The sequence below is a fragment of the Elgaria multicarinata genome, chromosome 2 (genome assembly GCF_023053635.1).
Source record: "Elgaria multicarinata webbii isolate HBS135686 ecotype San Diego chromosome 2, rElgMul1.1.pri, whole genome shotgun sequence".
Taxonomy (NCBI): Eukaryota; Metazoa; Chordata; class Lepidosauria; order Squamata; family Anguidae; genus Elgaria; species Elgaria multicarinata.
Genome location: NC_086172.1, coordinates 177,330,822 through 177,357,036, shown reverse-complemented (window position 1 = coordinate 177,357,036; position 26,215 = coordinate 177,330,822). Strand labels below are relative to the sequence as shown.

General features: G+C 46.7%; 1 protein-coding gene across 1 annotated transcript; it reads left to right on the top strand.

The window, feature by feature from the left end:
- Positions 1–1,293: 1,293 nt before the first annotated feature.
- Positions 1,294–24,221, top strand: LGALS3 (galectin 3). The gene is made up of 6 exons (XM_063118218.1): positions 1,294–1,364; positions 17,119–17,140; positions 18,005–18,505; positions 20,056–20,144; positions 22,131–22,299; positions 23,959–24,221. The coding sequence occupies exons 2-6, from the start codon at positions 17,123–17,125 to the stop codon at positions 24,112–24,114; spliced, it is 933 nt and encodes a 310-aa protein (XP_062974288.1). The 5' UTR covers positions 1,294–1,364; positions 17,119–17,122; the 3' UTR covers positions 24,115–24,221.
- The last annotated feature ends 1,994 nt before the right edge of the window (positions 24,222–26,215 follow it).

The following is a 26,215-nucleotide window of genomic DNA, read 5'->3' as shown; positions in this document are numbered from 1 at the left end:
CATCGACGGCTAGAAAGCGACCGAGAATCTTGTGGCCTCTTGTAGACGGACGGATTTATTGTGGGATAAGCTTTAATGGACCATAGCCCGGTTCATCAGATGCATAAATTCCCGGAGGAGAAGGATATCAACGGCTACCAGTCCTGATGGCTAGCTGCTACCTCCAGGGAACATGGGCGGGAGGGTGCCGTTGCACCATGTCCTGCTTGCGGTTTCCTGGTCAACGGCTGGTTGGCCATTGTGTGAACAGAGTGCAGGCCTAGATGGGTTCTTGGTCTGAGTCAGAAGGAAATTGGAGGCGCAAGCCTAAGCATGTTTAGACGGAGAAAAGTCCTACAATTCCCAGCGTGCGCCAACCAGCAGAACAATGCTGAGAGCCGTGGGTCTTTTTTTCTGTCTAAACTTGCATAGGATTGCACCCTTAAGTATTCTGTAAATTTCTTCTCTGTGAGTGTGTGTGAGAGAGAATATGCCTGTAGTTACGGAAAATGGGCTTAGCTTCTGAACCTCCCAAGTTCTAAAACTTTCCTCAAGTACCCAAAACGACACAGATAGAGCAGATGGACCTTGGCATGTCTTAACTCACGATATCACAGGTAACAGAAGTGCCCTGCTGGATCAGACTGAGGGTCCATCTAGTCCAGTGGGCAACCAGCTGTCAACAGGGACCAACAAAGCAGGACGTGGTGCAACAGCACTCTCCCACCCATGTTCCCCAGCAACTGGTGTATACAGGTTTACTGCCTCGGACAGTGGAGGTAGCAACCTTGGACAGGGCCCGTGTCCCATGGGCAAATGTCCTTGGGTTGCGACCCTTAAAATAGATAAACTAATAAACAAATATCCCTGCCTTTAACAGCTGTGGAGAAAAACAGAAATCCAACCGGTGAAGCTTTGACCAGTGTGTGAATGCAGTGAAGGGGAAAGCTGTCCCGGTTGAATGTATGCTTGTCCAACGTCTCTCGTAGCAACTGCCTGGGATGCAGAAATCCAACCGGTGAAGCTTCTCCCCCCCCAAACAGAAACGAGCTGCACCCGTTGAATATCCTGCTGTCGCAGAAGCCAGGAAAATAAAAGCGGGGGGGGGCTTTTGGGAAGGGGGTGGGGGTGCCCCTCTCCCGCCTGGACGGTGCCGGCAGCAGTCCGCGGAAGCGCTCGGGCCGGCGACGGGGAGGCTGGGCCGATTTCCCCTGGGCGGGACGGGACGGGGCGGTCCCGGGAAGGGCGTCGTCGTCGTCCCGTGCAGCTATATGAGCTGCCTGCCCGGCCCAGCCCGAGCCAGTCTCCGCTGCTGCTGCTGCTGCGCCTCCTCCTCCTCCTCCTCCCGCGTCGTGTTTGCGCGAAGTCCGACGGGACCCACCCAGGTAAGGGGCCAGAGTGTAGGGCACGGCCAGCAGGGGGCGCCTTTCCCGGGAGCGGCGCCTCTCCTTTGCCGGACTGGGGGGGGGGGCGGGGGAGTGGTCCCCCCCAAAATACCCTCCACCACCCCCAAAAACCTCCACCACCCCCAAAAAACACCAAAAAAACCCACACCTCCCCCCCCAAAAAAAACCTCCCCACGGGGACTGGGTGGAAGTTATTTAACCCCAGAATTTTGACAGATCGACACCCTCCCCCTACACAAACACAACTTTATGGGTGGGTGGGTGTCTCTCTCCAGCCCCTCCCCATAAAGAATTGCCAAGCGGGCCGGTGGAAGTGTTGAGTATCCGAGAGGAGAGGTGGGTCCCGAAAGAGAAGCGTTTGACTTTTTGGAGTGGGGGGGAGGGGGAGGGCCCTTGGCCTGGGGCAGCAACTCCCCACCCCAGCACCCTTCCCCTCCAAGGGCCGGCGGCAGGGCCGGCGTGTCCATAGAGGCCAGTTAGGCGGCCGCCTAGAGCGCCAAGGTAAGCGCCCCTGGAAGTCGCCCTCCCAGCCTTCCGCCCTGCTCCCCAGCGTCCCTGGCTTGGCTTCAGCTGGGCGCCTGCCCAGCAGCTGAAGCCAACCCGGGACACTGGGGGACAGGGACAGGCGGCTCCACGTTCTGACATCCGGCACACGCCGGACATCAGAACATGGAGCCGTCTGACTGCCCTCCCCTAGCTTCCTGGCTTGGTTTCGGCTGGGGGCTCCCAGCCAAAGACAAGCCAGGACGCTGGGGGGGGCGGCGAACGGACGGAATTGGGGCTGCCCACCCACCCCACTGCAGCGTCCCGCCAAGCCAGGAGGACTTCAGGTGAGGGACAGGTAACCTGTCTCCGCCTACCTGGGGTGGGGGGGATACGGTGAGGTGTGTGTGAAAGCAGCGTTGTTTCTTTGTTGTTATCTTAATAACATTGTTATCTTTTCGGCGCCAGGTCAAGACTTTTCTCTTCTCCCAGGCATTTTTAACAGCATTTTAACAGCATTTAACAACGTTAAGTTTGTTTTTAATGGACCCCACAATTTTTGTTTTTAAATGGATACTGTTGTTTTTATACTGTTTTTATGTGTGTGTGTGTGTGTGTGTGTTTTTAAATTGTATACTTTTAATGTTTACTATTTTTAAATGTTGTAAACCGCCCAGAGAGCTTCGGCTGTGGGGCGGTATATAAATGTAATTAAATAAATAAATAAATAAAATAAATAAATAAAGCAGCTCACCTTGCCTAGAGCGCAAAAAAGCCTGGCACCAGCCCTGGCCGGCGGCAGTGCAGGGATTTGCCCCTCGGATTGATAGAATGCCACCCCATTTCCTGTGCGATCTAGACCTGTCTACTCAGAAGTAAGGCCTGTGGAGGTGTGTGGGAGGCTAGGGGTTGAACTGGGCGCCGTCGACGTGACCCGGGGCTTTACACGGGGACATGGATTCCTAGGAGGGAGGGAGGGCTGGATGAAACCGAAACGTAAGGAAAGGAACCGTTAGAGGCAGGTAGGTCCCTGCTCCAAGGAGCCTCCAATGCAAATGTTGGGAAGTTCGGAAGGGGAGGGGAGAGAGGTTTGAGAGGACAGGGTTGGGTCCGGGATCAGCAGTTCTATAGCTGCAAGGGCTCCGCTCACAGAAGGCGCCTCTGCCCAATTTTGGGGGTGTCTCCATGACCCTCCTCGGACCACAGCTCAACCCATTCAGCAGGATTTATATTTATTTATTTATTTATTTGTTGCATTTATATACCGCCCCATAGCTGAAGCTCTCTGGGCAGTTTTACAAAAGTTAAAAACAGTGAACGTTAAAAAGTATACAAGTATATCTCACACTATTGCCCCACTCATGCTCTTCGCTCCTCTGATGTCATGTTTCTCACCTGCCCAAGGGTCTCTACTTCCCTTGCTCGGCTTCGTCCATTTTCTTCTGCTGCCCCTTACGCCTGGAACGCTCTTCCAGAACATTTGCGAACTACAAGTTCAATCGCAGCTTTTAAAGCTCAGCTAAAAACTTTTCTTTTTCCTAAAGCTTTTAAAACTTGATTTTGTTCTGACTTTATACTGCTAGTTTTACCCTACCCTGTGCCTGTTTGGTGCATTCTCTTCCCCTCCTTATTGTTTTATTATGATTTTATTAGAATGTAAGCCTATGCGGCAAGGTCTTGCTATTGACTGTTTTACTCTGTACAGCACCATGTACATTGATGGTGCTATATAAATAAATAATAATAATTATAATAATAAAATTTAAAACCATCGAAAACATAAACAGTATAAAAACAACAGTATCCATTTAAAACAGCAGTTCTGGGGTCCGTTAGAAAACAAACTTAGCTTTGTTAAATGCTGTTAAATGCCTGGAAGAAGAGAAAAGTCTTGACAACAATGTTGGGGCCAGGCAAGCCTCTTCAGGGAGATCATTCCGTAATTAGGGGGCCACCACTGAAAAGGCCCTCTCTCTTGTTGCCATCCTCCAAGCTTCCTTCGGAGTAGGCACTTGAGCGGGTTCTCCCCACCCTGTGTATTTATTTATTTATTACATTTATATACCGCCCCATAGCAGAAGCTCTCTGGACCGTTCACAAAACCGCATTTTCAGGGGCTGCACTAGGGAGGCAGGCCAGTGCATCTGAATCCGCTCTGGATTTCTATCAGAACTCTAAAGGAGCTATCCAGGATGCTGGACCCAATCCTTTAGCAGTCTGACTAGTTCTGACTGAAACCCAGAGCAGATTCACTGCCCCACTAAAATAAGCGCCACCAGCCTCCACTGCACTTTGTCTGCTTCTGCCATCCTCACGGACAAACTTTGGGCTTGATCCCATGATTGAGGAGCACCAAATCAGCGTGCATCTTGCTCCAATCCGGCTTTCGCCAGCCTGGCTCCCTGCGGGTCTGTTGGACTACAACTCCCAGTATCCTCCATCAGGCTGGCTGGGAGATGCTGGGACTTGTAGTCCAACCCTCCTGGAGGGCCCTGGGTTGACAAAAGCTGGCTCAGAGCACGCTTCTAGTACTTTAGGGCTTCCAGGATCTGAAGCCCCCCCCCCTCCGGGCTGCCCCCAAACCCCACTTGGCACTGCTGATACTGAGTCACTATGGTGCTCCACCCTGATTGACTACATAATACCTTGGTGGGCGGTTGTTGTTTTTTGAATTGAACGCGTAGCCTGTTTTGCAACTTCATTGCGCAGTTTACGTGCGTGATTTCGCCCTGTCATGTCAGACAATAGATGTGCATGTGTGCATCTGATTGAAATCGCTCACACTGCACACACACACACACACACTCCACTTGTTGGACAGGCAGCTATATTGCAGGCTTTCCCATGAATAATAACTGGAAGCCAAACACATGTGTGTTCATGCTTAGCGTGTAGGAGGCCAACATTGCCAGGATTACAAAGGGAGAGGAACTGGTTGTGCTGTTGGTTCTAGCTTTTGCGGAGCCGCTAGAAGAGTAGGTAGCCAGGGTTGGTCATCTGGGCCCAGCGCCCCCCAAGCCTAGCACCCCAGGCATCCACACGGGTCCCTAAACCCATCCCAGGAAGCCCTTCCGGCCCTTAGAATCATAGAATAGCAGAGTTGGAAGGGCCATTGAGTCCAACCCCCTGCTCAATGCAGGAATCCACCCTAAAGCATCCCTGACAGATGCTTGTCCAGCTGCCTCTTGAAGGCCTCTAGGGTGGGAGAGCCCAACACCTCCCTAGATCATTTGTTCCATTGTTGTACTGCTCTAACAGTCAGGAAGTTTTTCCTGTTGTCCAGCTGGAATCTGGCTTCCTGTAACTTAGAATCATAGAATAGTAGAGTCGGAAGGGGCCTACAAGGCCATCGAGTCCAACCCCCTGCTCAATGCAGGAATCCACCCTAAAGCATCCCTGACAGATGGTTGTCCAGTTGCCTCTAGTGTGGGAGAGCCCACAACCTCCCTAGGTAACTGATTCCATTGTTGTACTGCTCTAACAGTCAGGAAGTTTTTCCTGATGTCCAGCCGGAATCTGACTTCCTGTAACTTGAGCCCGTTGTTCCGTGTCCTGCACTCTGGGAGGATCGAGAAGAGATCCTGGCCCTCCTCTGTGTGACAACTTTTTAAGTATTTGAAGAGTGCTCTCATGTCTCCCCTCAATCTTCTTTTCCCACTTCTGCTTTCCATACGGATGGGTGTTCAGCCGCCCAGGGGAGCATCTGTGCAACACCACTTTGCTAACTGATTCCCCTAAAACTCTGCTGCACCACTGTTGCAAGGCGAAATCGATAGACTTATATGGCAGGAGTGCGTGTAGGCTGTTCAGCCAGGAAAAACTGCAGTGCGGGAATGAGGAAGAAATATGGAGGGACCGGAAACCGCAAAAAACCCATTTTTCTTCTCTTAGCAATTCTGAAAGCCTCGTAGCAGCGCAGATGCACCGCTAGGTTTCATTCAGTTTCTGCATTATATATAATAGCTGCCCTTACTTCCATGCCCCGGAGTTTCACGTCACCACGGAGGCCATTCCTAGGCTTGTTAAGGCTGCTCCCTGCCCACTGACCTGCATTCCTGCACTGGGATCTGCCCCTAGCTGTGGCCACTTCCTTAACGTGAACCGAAGCCGCAACTGACGGACGTGAAGAAACAACATGGAGACATCGGAGCAATTTTTTAAAAATCGCAGTAAAACAACACTTTGAAAAAGCGCAGTTTCATGGGGAAAAGCCCCATGTGGCTGCAAGCTGGCGGCCGCGTTGTTTAAACAGTGGGGTGGAACTGCGCAGCCGCGACAGGGTATATAGGGTGTATAGACAAGTACTAGGACAGCTTCTTTCAACTTGATGGACTACAACTATGCTGGCTGGGGGATTATGGGAGTTGTAGTCCAAAACTTCTGGAGAGCATCAGGTTGAGGAAGGCTGGCTCGTCATTTTTGTTGGGAAATAGAACTGTATGTGTGAACAGAATGCTGGACTAGATGGACCCTTGAACTGATCCAGCATCAGGGCTCTTCTTATATGTCCTTATGAGTTATGGGTAGCAAGTGTGCTTTTCCAGCCTTTTCCTTTTTAATAACAGCTTAGCATTTATATTGTTGGAGTAGCTGAGCTTTAATCAATCAATCAATCACAATTTCTGTTCCACATTTCTGTTACTTCTCCAAGGCAGCTCACAGTTGGGATGAAAGTGCAGAAACCATTATAAAAAGACGACTACAAGGGGGAAACCATCTTTGCCCAGAAAGTTTAGAGATTGAGCCCTCGAATGTACCTTGAAGCATTCTGGCTGACCTTGGGCCAGTAGCTCTACCTCGCAGGGTCATTGGGAAGATAATGCGGGTGATCGTGCCTCTGTGTATGCCATCCTACACATAATAGAATCATAGAATAGTAGAGTCAGAAGGGGCCTACAAGGCCATCTAGTCCAATCCCCTGCTCAATGCAGGAATCCGCCTTAAAGCATCCCTGACAGATGGTTGTCCAGCTGCCTCTAGTGTGGGAGAGCCCACAACCTCCCTAGGTAACTGGTTCCATTGTCATACTACTCTAACAGGCAGGAAGTTTTTCCTGATGTCCAGCCAGAATCCACTTTCCTATAAGAGCCCGTTATTCCGTGTCCTGCCCTTGATCGAGAAGAGATCCTGGCCCTCCTCTGTGTGACAACTTTTCAAGTATAGAGGAAGGGTGAGATAGAAATGGGAGTGAGAACATTTGTCTTCTAGTGTCGAAGGGCCTTTATGTACATTACTGCAGAGGGATGAACATTATTACCCACATAGCACAGCTGTGGGCTGAGGCCGACACGTTTCAGCTTGCTGGAGGCTGGCTGGTGACAGTTCATAGCGGAGGCGTGAGTTGATTCAGAGAATTCCTAGTTCACAGCTCCTGCCTTTTTGCCCCTATATCACATCGGTTGTGGCTTCCAGCTAATTCTGTGTTGCATGTGTGTATACGCCTTTCATTTGATGTAAACTCAGCACCCCTCCCATTGAAACGATCATACAGAGGGCCTTTGTGTTATTTGGAAACAGGCCAGACACTATAATCCTGCTTGGATTATGTCTGCATTGTAGGTATGAGCCCCTCCAATGAATTCTCCCTCTCCCATAATACTAGAACCTGATGAGGTCATCCTGTGAAACTGACGGGTGGGAGAGTCAAGACAGATAAAAGGAAGTCCTTCTTCATATGGCGCAGAGTTGAACTGTAGAATTCACTACCACTCCCCACTTTATACGGGGAGTGGTAAGATCATCTACAGGGGTCCTTCTCTGTGAGCCCCTGCCAAAGGAAGTGAGGCAGGTGGCTACTAGGAGGAGGGCTTTCTCCGCTGTAGCATCCCGGTTGTGGAATGAGCTCCCCAGAGAGGTCCGCCTGGCGCCTACACTGTACTCCTTTTGTCGCCAGCTGAAGACCTTTTATTCTCTCAGTATTTTAACACTTAATTTTAACTTAAATTTAAATTTTACTGTTTTAACTCTGTATTTTAGTCTTATATCAATTTTGCTGCGTGGTTTTTATCCTGGTTGTGCTTTTGATACTGTATTTTGTATTTGTGCTTTTAACCTGATGGTTGTTTTATTATGGTTTTAATTTTTGTGAACCGCCCAGAGAGCTTCGGCTATTGGGCGGTATAAAAATGTAATAAATAAATAAATATGTGGTCGGAGGAGGCCAAGGTTTCGGCAAACTGCTGCTGTCATGTCTAGCTTGAACCTCAGTGGAGAGAGGAAGCATTCTGCACATGCTCAGAGGCATGAATTTACCTGTTCTGAGGTCCACTGGATTGTTGGAAACACAAGTGTTGAAAGCTTCTGGGTTGAGATAAAAGGGCAACTTAACAAAAGGGAAAACTTTCTAGGTGCCTGCTGCAGGCCACCAAATCAATCAGAAGAGCTAGATGAAGATTTACTAAAGCAAATAACTGAAGCCTCAAAAAGCCATGAATTATTATTAGTATTATTATATTTATTTATATCCCGCCTTTTTCCCAGTACTGGGACTCAAAGCAGTTTACAAAATTAAAACATGTACAATTAAAACATATAAATATAAATTTACAAAAGTTAAAATAGAATCATAGAATAGCAGAGTTGGAAGGGTCCTCTTAGGGCCATCCAGTCCAACCCCCTGCTCAATGCAGGAATCCACCTTAAAGCATACCTGACAGACGGCTGTCCAGCTGCCTCTTGAAGGCCTCTAGTGTGGGAGAGCTCACAGCCTCCCTAGGTAACTGATTCCATTGTCGTACTGCTCTAACAGTCAGTAAGTTTTTCCTGATGTCCAGCTGGAATCTGGCTTCCTTTAACTTGAGCCCGTTATTCCGTGTCCTGCACTTTACAGTAAATTAACCTACAGTAAAATTTAAAAAATGTTAATATTTTTAAAAAACAGTAACAGATAAAAAAGGGGAAGGGAATCTCATACATTAACACAGGTCCAGAGTGGTTGTGATGGGAGATTTCCACAACCCAGATATTTGTTGGAAGATTAATCCTGCCAAACTCAACTGCCTGCAAGTATGTTGAAAACAAAAGAGTTGTTAAGAATTCGATGCTCTCCAAGGTCACAGTTAGACTTTTGTTGTCTAAATATTTGATTTTCAAAGAGGGGTGTTATTACCTAAGCTTTGTATTCAGGGAAGGCTCTCTTTGCTCTCAGGGGACTGGCCTGGGCTTGTCTTCCACAGCTTGGGACTGGTTCTTAAAGGAGTATTGAAATGGCACTAGTGAAGATCAAAGCTGAAATGTATTCAGATCAGGGCTGGTGCAACCATAGAGGCCACTCAGGCGGCCGCCTAGAGCGCCAAGCTAAGAGGGGCACCGGGCGCAGCGCAGCACTCACACGTGTTGAAGCCCAAGGATTCAGCTGGGCCTGGCTGGGCGAGATGGCGCCCCGCGCTTGCCCAGGTAAAGCGAAGCCAGGGACGCTGGGGTGGGGCGGCTCCACGTTCGGACTTCCGGAACGCTCCCGGAAGAGAGAGAGAGAGAGAGATAATGTATGGGTGAATGGGGTGCATGGGGTCTGTGTTTGTTTGGAGTGAGTGATGCTGAGTGTGCCTGTGCGCGCGCGTGTGAGTTGTGGGGGGGATGATTTGGAGGTGATGTTCCTATTAAATAATGCATTTTAGACCCATAGACGTTCCTTTCCAATTTGTTTGCTATAATTGGCATGACGTATTTCTTGCACTTTAAAATAAATTTAGCAGTTTCAAGCTTTGTGCTTCTTATTTTTTCCAGTTGGCATTTTTGGGGTGGGGTGGGGTGAAAGTAGCTCACCTTGCCTAGGGCGCAAAATAGTCTGGCACCAGCCCTGATTCAGATGAAATCAACTTGCTTTGCAGTCTCCTAAAGTAAGATAGGTGAGGTCATCCCTTACAGGAACATCTCCAACTCTTGTCTGAAAATCTACAACCTCCTGGGCAGAAATGAATTGCTCTAATGGCAAAGACGTGCTTCTGACAAATCGCTTTAAATAGCCTTGCCTAATCGCCTCTGGTGATTCACAGTTGTATCGAGATGACCAGGCAGGGAACAAAGTTCAAAGGAGAGAGGGTGCTATTACCGTATTTCTTCGATTGTAAGACACCATCGATTGTAAGATGCACGCTAATTTCAGTACCACCAACAGTAAAAAAAACACCTAAGACACACCTGCCATTCTAAGACGCACCCCATTTTTAGAGATGTTTATATGGGGGAAAGCGTGTCTTAGAATCGAAGAAATAGGGTACATTCATGTCTATTTATTTATTTATTACTTTTCTATACCGGCCAATAACCAGGGCTCTCTGGGCGGTTCACAAAAATTATGCTTGTAGGTGTACCGCGGGCAGCAGGTTAATCAGTGTCACATTCTTGGGTTCTTAAAAGTTTGGTTCCCCCCCCCCCCCCGCTTTCTCTTTTAAAAAATAAATTCCAGGACATCACTATGCTTCAAATGACTCACTCAGGTTTAAGTGTGAAGGTGGACTACACTAGTTGCTGGAGAACATAGGCGTTAGGTTGCTGTTGCATCCATTTCCTGCTTGTGAGTTTTGTGTGGGCAGCTGGTTGGCCATTGTGTGAACAGATTTCTGGACTAGATCAGTCTTGCTCAATTTGGGGCGCTCAGAGGAGGGCCAGGATCTCTTCTCGATCCTCCCAGAGTGCAGGACACGGAATAATGGTCTCAAGTTAAAGGAAGCCAGATTCCAGCTGGACATCAGGAAAAACTTCCTGACTGTTAGAGCAGTGCGACAATAGAATCAGTTCCCTAGGGAGGTTGTGGGCTCTCCCACACTAGAGGCCTTCAAGAGGCAGCTGGACAACCATCTGTCAGGGATGCTTTAGGGTGGATTCCTGCATTGAGCAGGGGGTTGGACTCGATGGCCTTGTAGGCCCCTTCCAACTCTGCTGTTCTGTGATTCTATGATTCTATAATCACACAAAAATCTACGTTACTCCACCACTCCATCCAAAACTAACACTTTATCCAGTACATGGCACTACTTTACGTCTTCCATGCTAGTAAGGAGTGACCTGGATTCAAATCCTCCCGCAGCCATGAGGTGACAGCGACCCGACACGTTTCCTAATATATAAGCGGGTTGCAAGGAGAACCTTGCTGAAGACAATGCGGTGTTCTTCGTCACGGCAGCAGCTTATAACCAGTGTTTGCCAAACCAACACCCTCCAAATGCGTTGAACTACAAATGCCATCATCCCCAGCCGGCACGGTAGAAATGTTGCTCTTGTTTCTAGGGAAGCCAGCAGAGTTAGTGAGCCTTGAAGCAAGCGATGGGCGTGGGGAGTTATGACTCATGTTTGCACAGTGCTTTCGCCTTGCACAATGGCTGTGTGTTGTCCGATAGAGGAAGCTCTTGCAATTTTCCTGGTTATCCCCTTGAATGTGTGTGTGGTGGGGGAGAAGGGCTCTTGCGTCCGTGCACTGCTGAAGTTTTCCACAGAATCTGCGGTTTTCCTTCAGGGCCTCTATGGTCTTACAGTGCGTTGCACGCTCTCCACAAAACAGCTCTGTTTGTGTGCAGAAAGCCAAAATATGTTCTTTTGCTGCCTTCTCAGTTTATTCCAAGATGAGTCAACACCATGTGCGTAAAACGCAAGAGAAAATTAACTGGCAGCACATTTGAACGGCTGGCAGCAAGCAGCTGCCCCGGGACAGCTTCTGACAGTTCAATCAAAACAAGCTCAATTGTAATCTCCTTTTAAACCCACGTTGCCTCCTTTTCCAGCCCGCCCCCAAATCACTTTATCTCAAATCACTTTACTTCTTCTACATCCAACGCTCCAGTCAGGATTCTAAATAGTACAGCGGCTTAGCAAAAAAAATCGTGCACATTGTGATACAAGTGTGAAATTTGGTATGGTGGCATTTATGACCATGTTGATTAAAATGAGATATAGGGACATCTTGGGAAATCATCGTAGCGGCCGCCATCTTGGAAAATGGCGGCCAAAATCCAGTTTTCGCACAATAACTCTATTATTTGTAACCTCACAGAAAAGATGTCTCAATACAAATTAAAGCGCATAAAATTTGCTACAAAAAAAGTCATTAACAATCCTTTCATAGGAGCAACCCTCGTTGAGATATAAAGGTTTTATTCCTACCCATTTGTCTGAGAAGTCAACAACATGCACTATCTCACCATCATTCCAATCTTGCACTTTGTGTTGCAAGCCTGAAACTTTCAGAAGTTACACTTTACACATTTTTCAACAAGAATACATACTGAGGCATCAATTTGGGGCGGTTTTTTGTAGCAAATTTTATGCCCTTTAATTTGTATTGAGACATCTTTTCTGCGAGATTACAAAGAATAGAGTTATTGTGCGAAAACTGGATTTTGGCTGCCATTTTCCAAGATGGCGGCCGCTATGATGCTGTCCCAAGATGCCCCTATATCTCATTTTAATCGACATGGTCATAAATACCACCATACCAAACTTCATACTTGTATCACAATGTGCACGATTTGGCCAGAAATTGTCGTTAAGCCGCTGTATTTATTATTTTATTTTATTTTTATTAATTACATTTCTATACTGCCCAATAGCCTGAGCTCTATGGGCGGTTCACAAAAATTAAAAACATTCAAAGTATAAAACAACAGTATAAAACCATAATATAAAATACAATATAAAAGCTCAACCAGATAAAAACAGCAGCAATGCAAAATTACAAATTTAAAACACCAAGTTAAAATTTATTTATAGACTGCTAAAATGCTGGGAGAATAAAAAGGTCTTCACCTGGCGTCTAAAAGCATATAATGTAGGTGCCAAGTGAACCTCCTTAGGGAGCTCATTCCACAGCCGGGGTGCCACAGCAGAGAAGGCCCTGCTCCTGGTAGCCACCTGCCTCACTTCCTTTGGCAGGGGCCGTAGCTAGACCTAAGGTTTATCCCAGGATTGTCCTGGGATCAAACCTGTTCATCTAAGTGCCACACAGGGCATCCAGCGCTCAGGCAGAAGGACCCCTGAGGATGACTTTAAGGTCTGGGCAGGTACATATGGGAGGAGGTGTTCCTTCAGATAGCCTGGCCCCAAGCCATTTAGGGCTTTAAATGTTAATACCAGCACTTTGAATCGGGCCCTAAAATGTACTAAAAGGAACTATGCAAACTATGCAGTGGTAAATTTGAGGCGCGACTTCTGCAATGCACTCTACATAGGGCTACCTTTGTGCCTAGTCCGGAAACTTCAACTAGTTCAAAATATAGCAGCCAGGTTGGTCACTGGAACACCTAGGGGTGACCACATTACACCAGTTTTAAAAACTCTTCACTGGCTGCCAATTAGTTTCCAGGCGAAGTATATAGTGTTGGTTATTACCTTTAAAGCCCTACATGGTTTGGGTCCAGGCTACCTGCGGGATCGCCTTCTCCCGTACAATCCGCCCCGCACACTCAGGTCCTCTGGGAAGAATCGACTTCAGTCAACCAAAACTAGGCTGACAGTTATTACCCAGACAACCTTCTCTTCTGCTGCTCCCAGACGGAGGAGATTAGTCAACTTGACAGCCCTTTAGCATTTAAAAAAGCAATAAAGACTGATCTATTCTGGCAGGCCTACCCAGTTGACTCTTAAGATGCCTTTTAATAATGTGCTGCTTTAATAATAATAATAATAATAATAATAATAATAATAATAATTTTATTTGTTACCTGCCTCTCCCTCTGGATCGAGGCAGGGTACAACACAAACACCATAAAATACATATAACTAATTAAAACATTTAAAACTAATGCATTATTAAAAGCAGCACACCATTAAAAAGGCATCTTAAAATTCAGGTGGGTATGCCTGCTGGAAGAGATGAGTCTTTATGGCTTTCTTAAATTCTGGAAGACTGTTAAGTTGACGAATCTCTCCCAGCAAGCCATTCCACAAACTGGGAGAGGCAGAAGAAAAGGTCCTCTGGGTAATAGTTGTCAGCCTTGTTTTTGTTGGCTGGAGTCAATTCTTCCCGGAGGGCCTGAGTGTGCGGGGCAGATTGTACGGGAAAAGGCGATCCCGCAGGTAACCTGGACCCAAACCATGTAGGGCTTTAATAATGTATTAGTTTTAATAATGTATTAGTTTTAAGTGTTTTAATTATATGTATTTTATGGTGTTTGCATTTGTGTTGTACCCCGCCTCGATCCAGAGGGAGAGGCAGGTAACAAATTATTATTATTATTATTATTATTATTATTATTATTATTATTATTATTATTATTATTATTCATCCTTTATTGCTCTGACTGAAACCTGGAGCAGATTCATAACCCCACACTGACATTGGAGCTCCCAGCCTCCACTGTTTCTGCGATTAAATGTCCATCCAGGTCATGGCTGGGTTCTCTAGAGCCAAAGAATTTATTTGTATGAAGCCCAACGCGTTTCAGCCTACGTACTGTGAAAGGCCTTCTTCAGGGGGCTGTAAACATTAAAAGTACATTTTAAAATGCTTTAATTGGACACATGTAGTAGTCCCATGTAATATGTATAACTTTTAAAACCTATATAGGCCCCTGTGGCAATATGTCTAAAGTTATACATATTTTAACTTCATGTGTTGTCCCACCATTTTAAAATGTATTTTTTAAATGTTTATAGCCCCATGAAAAAGGCCTTTTATAGTACATAGGCCAAAACCAATAGTACGTAGGCTTCATACAAATACATTCTTTTGCATCCTGAGGACCTGTTTCTCTCTTCTTTTGATTTGACTGGGATGCTATCCTCCTTTTGGTTTTCGGGTTCTCTAGAGCGCCTGCCTTAATTGGGTGCAAAATGTCCTAAAAGCAGACAAGGCACAGGTGAGCCTCTTTGGGTCTTCCCCCTCCTTCTTATATATTCAAAGTCCTAAATGGCTTGGGGCCAGGTTATTTGAAGGAACACCTCCTCCCATAGGTACCTGCCCAGACCTTAAGATCATCCTCAGGGGTCCTTCTCCGTGAGCCCCTGCCAAAAGAAGTGAGGCAGGTGGCTACCAGGAGGAGGGCCTTCTCCGCTGTGGCACCCCGCCTGTGGAACGAGCTCCCCAGAGAGGTTCGCCTGGCGCCTACAATGTATTCCTTCCATTGCCAGCTGAACACCTTTTTATTTTCTCAGTATTTTAACACCAAATTTAACTTAAATTTAAACGTTGCAGTTTTAATTTCCGTATTTTAATCTATATCCATTTCTGCTGTATGGTTTTTATCCTATTATTATTATTATTATTATTATTATTATTTATTTATTTATTTATTTATTTATTTATATAGCACCATCAATGTACATGGTGCTGTACAGAGTAAAACAGTAAATAGCAAGACCCTGCCGCATAGGCTTACAATCTAATAAAATCATAGTAAAACAATAAGGAGGGGAAGAGAATGCAAACAGGCACAGGGTAGGGTAAGAAGGCACAGGGTAGGGTAAAACTAACAGTATAAAGTCTGCACAACATGTACCTGGTTGTGCTTTTTATATATTGTATTTTGTATTTGTGTTTTTAGACTGTTGGTAGTTTTGTTGTGCTTTTCATGGTTTTAATTTTTGTGAACTGCCCAGAGAGCTTCGGCTATTGGGCGGCATAAAAATGTAATAAATAAATAAGATCAGCATTATGTTTATGCGGAGGGAGGGCCTGGGTTATTGCGTGATACAGTTTGCCTTATTGAGTCAAACCATTGGTTCTAATGCTGCAGAGCACTAAAACGGACAAATCCATTTGCAAGGCAAAATTGACCTTTCAGAGCTCTGTAGCAGCTATGGAGTACTAAAAGGGTTGTATTTAGCTTGCAAAGAAGGTAAATGCAACCCTTGTAGTGCTACGGAGCACAGGGGTTTTTTAAAGCAAATTTTCCAACTGCACAAATGCTCTATAAGACACCCCCGCCCCCGCCCAAGCCAAACACATTATTTCTCTTTCACAACTGGACAGATTATCACCAATTCTAGTAGTACCTTACATTAAAGACAGATTGACCCCGGGCTGTACGGATACCCAGGAAGGACGGCAGACCAAGAGACGTACACCACTGGTGGTCATCTACAGCCCCCAATTGAAACCACTGCAACGGATCATCGGTGAACTCCAACCCATCATCAGCACAGATGTTTCTCTCTCACAAGCCTTGGGAGGCAGAGCAGTCCTGGCCTACAGACCACCGCCCAACCTGAAGCAGATGCTAACCAGCAATAGTACACAGGACAGAGACACACACAGAGGGACCAGGACATGCAATAGACCCAAGGGCCAACTCTGCCCCCACATCTATTCAGGCAACACTGTCACAGGACCCAACAACACCAGTCCCACCATCAAAGTCTCTTTCACCTGCATCCTTATATAATTTGTGTTACGTGCCATCCCTGACTTTGTCTATTGTTAAGTTCTTAATAAGCACATAAGACATTAATTTTATTTTATTTTATTTTATTTTATTTATTACATTTGCAACACAACCTTGGGAGTTTGTGACTGACACCCAAGGAAATTGCCTCCTGGGATTAATGGTTTGAGGGTGAGGGTTTTAATGGAATTGTCTTAATGTGGGTTTTAATGGAATTGTTTTATATGTTATTGTGAAGCGCCTTGATGCCAGAAATGGTGAGGCGGCGCTATAAAAATGCTTTAAATAATAATAATAATAATAATAATAATAATAATAAGAAGAAGAAGAAGAAGAAGAAGAAGAAGAAGAAGAAGTAATAATAATAATAATAAAATAATAGTACTGGCTGTACTCTGGAATTTTCTCCGCTTGTCATAAATGTATGTATGTTACTGCCAGATTAATGTATGAAGAACTTACTGGACAGCTGTTGAATTGTACAGACGTTGTTCATGATATAAGGCAGCCTTCCTCAACCTGGGGCGCTCCAGATGTGTTGGACTACAACTCCCAGAATGCCCCAGCCAGCTGGCTGGGGCATTCTGGGAGGTGCAGTCCAACACATCTGGAGCGCCCCAGGTTGAGGAAGGCTGATATAAGGGTTTGTACTGTGGAATATGCTTAATAAAAACAATAAAAAAGGCTACTAGTCCTGATGGCTACAGTATATGTGACCTCCAGTATCTGAGGAAGTAAGCATATATATACCAGTTGCTGGGGAACATGGACAGGAGGTTGCTGTAGCGTTTGTACTCTGCTTGTGGGTTTCCATGGGCAGCCGGGCAGCCACTGTGTGAACAGAGTACCGGATTCGATGGACCTTTCTCTGATCTGGCACGATTGTTCTTATGTTCTTATGTTCTGATCTCTTCTATTTTTCTGTTTTGTTTCAGGAAGATGTCTGACGGTTTTTCGGTAAGTGTCTTGTTTCTTAAGGGGGCGGCGCTTTTTGATGCCGAACTTGGGAAAGGGTTGATTTTTGTTGTTGTTACATGAAGTGGGGAGCATTGACTGGTCTAGCTGTCTTGGGCTGCACCCCCAGAATCCTGACTGATGAGGAGCACTTGTGTCAAAGACGTCCCACGCAGCTTTCTTGGGGAAATGAGAAAGCACCATCGTCAACTTGACAGTCTTTTAAGCAATAAAGACTGATTAGGGTGACCCTATGGAAAGGAGGACAGGGCTCCTGTATCTTTAACAGTTGTATTGAAAAGGAAATTTCAGCAGGTGTCATTGGTATATATGGGGAATCTGGGGAAATTTCCTCTTCATCACAGCAATTAAAGCTGCCGGTGCCCTTCCCTCTTTTAAATCTGGTCACTCTAGTAGAGCTCCTGCACCTTTAACTGTTGTGATGAAGAGGGAATTTCACCAGGTTCTCCATATTTACAAATGACACCGGACGAAATTCCATTTTCTATGCAACTATTAAAGATACAGGAGCCCTGTCCTCCTTTTCATAGGGTCACCCTAAGACTGATCTATTCTGGCAGGCCTATCCAGTGAAATTTTAGAATGCTTTTAGGATGTTTTAATAATTTATACTATGTTTTTAATCGGTTTTTATGTGTTTTATATTCACTGTTGTTCCCTGCCTCGATCCAAGTAGAGAGGTGGGTAAGAAATAAATTATTATTATTATTATTATTATTATTATTATGATTATGATTATGATTATTATTATTATTCCCGGAAAGAAATGGCTACCGCCCAGAGTAGTGCAGACATGCCCGAGGAAAATCACTGCAAATTACTGATGTTGGTTTGTTTCTCACACAGCTCTCTGATGCCCTGTCAGGGTCCAACAACCCTAACCCTAACCCTAACCCAAATGCACAGCCTGGCGCATGGGGAAATCAACCTGGTGCGTTCCCGGGTTATCCTGCCGGATTTCCAGGCATGTATCCTGGAGCCCCGGGCACATTCCCCGGAGCACCGGGCGCGTATCCTGGAGGCCCACCATCAGCCGGATCGTACCCCGGAGGTCCAGCAGGAGCCGGATCGTACCCCGGAGGTCCAGCAGGAGCCGGATCGTACCCCGGAGGTCCAGCAGGAGCAGGATCGTACCCCGGAGGTCCAGCAGGAGCCGGATCGTACCCCGGAGGCCCACCAGCACCAGGTGGCTTTCCCAGCGCTCCAGGAGTTGTTCCACCAGGTGCATCGGGAATGTATCCTGGCCCTGGGCAGCCGCCAAGCGGCAGCGGAGTTCAGCCAACTGCGCCGCAGACTGGGCCTGGATTCGGGACTCCCACGCCGATTGGAGGCTCTTCGGCACCCTTGGTGAGAGAATCCTGCGAGGGTTGGGGGAGGCGAAGGACATGTATCGTCATTCCTGTTCCTTAGGGTGACCATATGAAAAGGAGGACAGGGCTCCTGTATCTTTAAAGTTGTATAGAAAAGGGAATTTCAGCAAGTGTCATTTGAATGCATGTAGCAGCTGGTGAAATTTTGTCCTCATCATAAGAGTTAAAGCTGCCTCTTGACCAGATACAAAAGAGAGGAGGGCACCTGCACCTTTAACTATTGCTATGAAAAGGTAATTTCACCAGATGCTGTCTGCATACAAATGACACCTGCTGAAAATCCCTTTGCTCTACAACTGTTAAAGATACAGGAGCCCTGTCCTCCTTTTCATATGGTCACCCTACTGTTCCTTGACTACAAGGTCTAGAATTCCACAGAAGCAGCAAGTCCTTTTGTTCACAGAACAAATGATAACAGCTGCCTTAAACTAGGAGCATCTGACGCATTTTGCAGATAAGTATAGGTACACGTCCCTCTTGGCACCGATGGGCCGCTTAAAGCTGTTTCGTTATACCCAGATTAAGCAGAAACGCCCCATTCTTTAGGAATCTGTTTGAGGGCAGGCAAATCGTACAGATACGATGGAACGGCCTGCACAATAGGTACAAACGTGTTGGAAATCGGAGTGGCGCAGAGGTCGGCAACCGCAAGCCTTTGGGGCAAATCCAACCCTCTGGGGTTTCCCAGATAACCACGCCTCCCTTTCTTGACCACCCCCCTTCCCCCGGAATGCTGCTCATTTGGTCTCTTCCCCCAGCTTTTGTGCAGGGTTTCCCCCATTCTAAAAGACTGAAAGGCCTTTCTTAAGGCTGGGTTACTAGCACTCAGAGCTTCAAGCTCAAATATGGTGATATTTTTGGTATTTGGGCTGCACCCCTATGCCCCATGTCTGGAAGGTCCCATGCACACACAGCTTATCTGAAATGAATCCAGCCTTCGGGCTGAAAGTAGTTCCCCAACACTATGGAGGGGGCTGTTTTTATGATGGCACATTGGGCTCCATAAGCCCTCAAACCCCTGTGTTTGCGCTCCTGCGGGGTTGTCCCCATGCGAAGGAGCGAGTGCAGGGTTTTGTGTCAATGGGAGGAGCTGCTCTGCCATGTCTCCTTGAGCTGGTGGAGAGCTCTGGCTTAGCTCCTCCAGTTGCCCCCCAACCAAGAAGGAGAAGCCGTCCTTCTCCCTCCCTCCTGCAGCTTGAGTTCCCCAAGCACGGAGGTGTTCCAGCAGGCATTTGGCTCTCTGGCTCACCCCCCCCCCTTCTTCCTGTCCGGCTGACGGTGACCAATCATGGGTCCCCATTGGTCGGCCACACCTCTGCTGCAACACTGGAGCAAGGCGACAGACACAGATGAACCGGAGTCGCCTTGCTCCGCAGAAAATAAGTCAGGGTAAGTCCCTGACTTTTTAAATTCGGATCTTTGCCAGGGGTGGGGGGGACCTAGGATGGCTCTGCAGTGGCTGCTGGGTCAAATAAAGGACTGAGGATACATTGATTTCATGCAAAGTGATCTGTGTTCTTTTTGCAGAAAGTCCCTTGCGACATACCGCTTCAGTCAGGGCTTGTGCCTCGCTTGTTAATAACCATTGTTGGGGCGGTGAATTCAAATCCGAACAAGTAAGTCCGGGCCCTGGGGGGTGGGGAGGTGGAGGCAGGCTGATCCCAAATTCTCTGCATTTGTTGCGCGGGATTGCCCTTGTTGTGGGGTAGGGTGACCATAAGGAAAGGAGGACCTGGTCAAGAGAGCAGGGCTCCTGCGGCTTTAACTGTTGTGATGGAGAGGGAATTTCACCAGGTGCTGCATGCCTACAAATGACACTTGCTGAAATTTCCTTTTCAATACAACTGTTAAAGATACAGGAGCTCTGTCCTCCTTTCCTAGGGTGACCCTAGGAAAAGGAGGACAGGGCTCCTGTATCTTTAACAGTTGCAAAGAAAAGGGAATTTCAGCAGGTGTCATTTGTATGCATGCAGCACCTGGTGAAATTTCCTCTTCCTCACAACAGTTAAAGCTACAGGAGCTATGCTAGAGTGACCAGATTTAAAAGAGGCCAGGGCACCTGCACCTTTAACTGTTGTGATGAAGAGGGAATTCCACCAGGTTCTCCATATATACAAAAGACACCTGCTGAAATTCCCTTTTCTATGCAACTGTTAAAGATACAAGAGCCCTGTCCTCCTTTCCATAGGGTCACTCTGTGGCTCTCCAGCCTTGCATCTGGGAATAAGGAGCCAATAGATACTGGTGGATGTTTGCTAGTTGGAGATATCCCAGGAGAGGTCAAGGGACCGGGTGGGTTAACCACGCAGCATACCTGGGCAGTTTCCAAAATGTCCCACCAGGTTGCTGCTCCTTGAACCAGAGAGTCTTCCTTATAGCCAAGCAGAGCAATAGCTCCACCTGCTGCCTGTAAATGAAATAACCCCACAAGTTACTCCAGTACACTTGAATGGCTTTAATGTTCATAATTGCTTCCTGTCACGCACACCCCATCCCCGCAACTAGCAGAGCTGTAAAACTAAGCAGATTTATGGAGATTTTAAAAATGTGCATTATACTGAGAGCCAGTGTGGTGTAGTGGTTAAAGTGTTGGACTGTGAGTCGGGAGATCCAGGTTCTAGTCCCCACTCGGCCATGGAAACCCACTGGGTGACTTTAGGACAGTCACTGACTCTCAGCCCAGCCTACCTCACAGGGCTGTTGCTGTGAGGATAAAATGGAGAAGAGGGGGACCATGTAAGCCACCCTTCCTTGCAAGGGGAAAAAAAGCGGGGTATACATGTAATAAATAAATAATACAATATAGTCAGGTGGTAGAAATAGGTTTGTTTTTAAGTTAGGCTCATCATATGAAAAGTTGGTCAGGGCTCCTGTATCTTTAACAGTTGCATAGAAAAGGGAATTTCAGCAGGTGTCATTTGTATATATGGGGAACCTGGTGAAATTCCCTCTTCATCACAATTAAAGGTGCTGGAACTATACTAGAGTGACTAGATTTAAAAGAGGGCAGGGCTCCTGCAGCTTTAACTGTTGTGATGAAGAGGAAATTTCTCCAGTTTCTCCATATATACAAATGACACCTGCTGAAATTCCCTTTTCTATGCAACAGTTAAAGGTAACGGGAGGCCTGTCCTCCTTTTCATAGGGTCACCCTATTTAAGTACAATTCCTTTTTATCCATGATCATACAGGCAGCAGTGAGTTTTCTTTCTGGGATTACAAATTAATCCCAGAAAGGGACAGGGCCTTTTCGGTGGTGGCCCCAAGACTATAGAATGATCTCCCTGATGAGGCTCGCCTGGCGCCAACGCTGCTATCTTTCCGGCGCCAGGTTAAGACTTTCCTCTTTGCCCAGACATATGGTGGCACATCTTAATTACCCACGTTTTTGTTTTTTTAATGGTTTTTAATGCTTTATGTATGTTCTGTTTTAGAATTTTAAATTTTGTATACTCGTTTTAATCTTAATTTTAGATGTTGGAACACGCTAACACATACAATGATGATCTTAATTGAAATGCCTCCCACTTCATACCCCCCCCTTAAAGTCAAATATTGCAACATTCCCCTGGAATATCATGGTGTCTTCCTGTTCTTTGTAGATTTCAAGTGGACTTGAAGAAAGGCAATGACATTGCCTTCCACTTTAACCCCCGCTTCAATGAGGGCAACAGGAAAGTGATTGTGTGCAACACCATGCAGCAAAATAATTGGGGGAAGGAAGAGAGAACAGCCCCCTGGTTCCCATTTGAGGCTGGCAAACCTTTCAAGGTAAAAATAATGGAAGCATTGGCTGTGATGTAATACTATTATTATTATTGTTATCATCATCATCAAATCATAGAATATTAGAGTTGGAAGGGGCCTATAAGTCCATCGAGTCCAACCCCCAGCTCAATGCAGGAATCCACCTTAAAGCATCCCTGACAGATGGTTGTCCAGCTGCCTCTAGTGTGGGAGAGCCCACAACCTCCCTAGGTAACTGGTTCTATTGTCGTACTGCTCTAACAGTCAGGAAGTTTTTCCTGATGTCCAGCCGGAATCTGGCTTCCTGTGACTAGAACCCGTTATTCCGTGTCCTGCACTCTGAGATGATCGAGAAGAGATCCTGGCCCTCCTCTGCGTGACAACCTTTTAAGTATTTGAAGAGTGCTACCATGTCTCCCCTCCATCTTATCTTCTCCAGGCTAAACATGCAATTCTGTCCCATAAGCTATATCTGCTTCAAACTGGTGCTGTGATTTGTGGGATTTTGCATAAGCATGTCTATAGTAAAATCCCTAGTCACTGCATCCTGTACCTGGGACCGTATTCACAATTGTGTTGCACAAAATTACATCTGAAATTCCACGTGCAAAAATGGCTATGAAAAGATACCATCTTGACATCAGAGTGTGGGGAATGTTGTTGTTGTTGTTATGGTACCTTCAGAACTAAGGGTGCAATCCTGCTGAGAGTTGTAGGACTTTTTTCTGGTTTAAACATGCATAGGATTGCACATTAACACATTTTATTATGGCATAAGCATTTGTGGATTAGAGCCAATTTCATCAGATTCATGGAGTGAGATGGGTGTAAAATGTACAGAGCGTTTACGATATATTTTTGAATATAAGCAATATAAGTACTGAGTCTATTAATTAATGCATGTGTGCAAATGGGGGGAATCTAAAGGTTGGAGTAAAATGGCAATGTAGAATGTACGGTGTATCACAGCCTTCCACAACCAGGTGCTGTAGATGTGCCCAGGGTGGGGACAGCTGGTCTCCGATGATTCAATTAAAGCTTTAAAAAGTATGCAAAATTATCCTTCACAGCAGCAGTAATTGGCGATATCGTGAACGTTTTAGCTCTGCTAAGGTGAAATGGGCTCTAGTCTAGGAGAAAGGAAGGAAAGGAACCTCTCGTGCAAGCACTGAGTCATTACTGACTCTTGGAGGGACGCCAGCTTTTGCTGACATTTTCTTGGCAAACCTTATAGCGGGGTGGTTTGCCGTTGCCTTCCCCGGCCGTTATTACCTTTCCCCCAGCTAACTGGGTACTCATTTTACCGACCTCGGGAGGCTGGAAGGCTGAGTCGACCCGAGCCGGCTGCCTGAGAACCAGCTTCCGCTGGGATCGAACTCAGGCCGTGGGGAGAGTTTCAGCTGCAGAAACTGCTGCTTTACTACTCTGCACCACACAAGGCTCATTGTCTAGGAGAGCTCATGCCATAATAAAATCCATGCCCAGGACTCTTGGTTAGTCTTGCCGCAACAGCCTAACACAGCTATAGCTCTGGAAACAAGTTACAATGGAGGTGTGCTAAAGCTGTGTCTTAAAAGGTTCAGCCACGATTTTGAGCACTGGGCCATCTTCATCCATGGCTTCCCCAAGCACCGCAATTAGTTTCAGTACTGTTAAAAGTATTTAACGTCTGTCCTTTTGCAGATCCAGATTCTGTGTGAACCGAATCATTTGAAGGTGGCCGTCAACGACGCTCACGTCTTGCAGTACAACCATCGCATCAAAGAGCTGAACCAGATCACCAAACTGTCCATCATGGGCGACGTCACCCTCACCAGCGTCACACCGACCATGATCTAACCCCCTTTGCCTCTGGCCTACCAATACTCCCAACGCTTTGTGTTAAAACAGATCCTTTTTTAAAAAACAGGTCTGATTGGATTAATTTTGTAAGACAAAAATTAATAATAAAATATAGGACGTTACACCAAGGCTGGTTGTCATCTTGTGGTTATACGCCCAGTTATATGCCGGATTCCTGACGTCCATGCCAAATGTGCTTGAAAAAGAAACAAAAGCCAAACTGCACGTTTCTATTCATAGAATCACAGAATAGCAGAGTTGGAAGGGGCCTACAAGGCCATCAAATCCAACCCCTGCTCAATGCAGGAATCCACCCTAAAGCATCCCTGACAGGTGGTTGTCCAGCTGCCTCTTGAAGGCCTCTAGTGTGGGAGAGCCCACCACCTCCCTAGGTAACTGGTTCCATTGTCGTACTGCTCTAACAGTCAGGAAGTTTTTCCTGATGTCCAACTGGAATCTGGCTTCCTGTAACTTGAGCCCGTTATTCCGTGTCCTGCACTCTGGGAGGATCGAGAAGAGATCCTGGCCCTCCTCTGTGTGACAACCTTTCAAGTATTTGAAGAGTGCCATCATGTCTCCCCTCCATCTTCTCTTCTCCAGGCTAAACATGCCCAGTTCTTTCAGTCTCCCTTCATAGGGCTTTGTTTCCAGACCGCTGATCATCCTGGTTGCCCTCCTCTGAACACGCTCCAGCTTGTCTGCGTCCTTCTTGAATTGTGGAGCCCAGAACTGGACGCAATACTCTAGATGAGGCCTAACCAGGGCCGAATAGAGAGGAACCAGTACCTCATGTGATTTGGAAGCTAAACTTCTATTAATGCAGCCCAAAATAGCACTTGCCTTTCTTGCAGCCATATCGCACTGCTGGCTCATATTCAGCTTGCGATCTACAATTCCTTAAGGATTGAGGAGAGTTTTGGAAGGGGTGAGCAATAAATGGGAGGTTTCTCAGATGCTGGATTTGGGATGTACCTGTGCAAGACAGCCGGTGGCCGGGGTGTCAATGTCATCCCTCTGCCTCGAATAATTGAATGAATGCAAACTCTGGAGGTACTTGCATGCAGATGATCTTTATTTCGTCTATTACAATCTGAACAAAAACATTATATCCTCTAGCCCAGCTGGCTGGGAATAACGGGAGTTGGGGTGCAACATACCTGGAAGGTACCAGGTATGGTACCTTCTCTCTCTTTCTGCTCGTTTCCTGATTAAAGATCCCTACAAGCTAGCGGCCATTCCCAAGTTAGAAATCATGCAGTTTTAAATCCCTGCCCTGATTGGTAGGCCCCACCTTGGAAACGATCACCACCTTTTAAGACTGACCAGGGTTGTGCCTTGCTTAGCTATGGAAAAGTGAGGGCAGAGATGGAGGCAGCTTACTCGATCGATAAGGGCAAGTTAAGAGCCTCATCTACCCAACTGGGGAAGCAGAGGCTAAAATCGAAGTGTGACATGAATTCAGTGGATGCCATCCCAGAAACCGTTGTCACATTCAAACCCCATGAAGGCTGTAGCAAATACAAAGCCCATTGCAGTGTTTGGAGGGGCAGGATCGGGGGGCATGGTCTGGGGACAGGGACTGGATATGTATTATTTTAGCCCTTGTTCCTTCAAGACAAGGGTTACCAGGTCAAAGGCGAAAGCCTCTCAGCCTCTTGAATGAGAGAGTCTGAGCTGTAGGGGAAGATTTGTCTTACGGTTATGGGCTCTGATTAGTTCTTTCAAATCAATGAAACTTCTCACCTTTGTAGCTCGGGATCATCTGTCCTTACGGACTTTCCTCTACACCCCTTCTCTTTTCCTGGGCTCCTGCTGCCTCCTCCCCTACGCACTCCTGCCCACCCACCGAGGTGCTCTGAAGCAGCCCAGCCAATGACAGCCAGAGACGCTTCTGTGCCTCTGCTCCAGCGGACTCATCCTGCGATTCATAGAGCTTCGGCTATGGGACGGTATACAGATGCAATAAATAATAATAAATGCCCAACAACCACTCAACATCCGTAGCGTAAGAGTTACCAGCTATGAGTGTATTGTCTTCACAAGCCTGGACTACAACTCCCATCGTCTGGAGGGATGTAGGGGAGAGGGCAGCACCGGC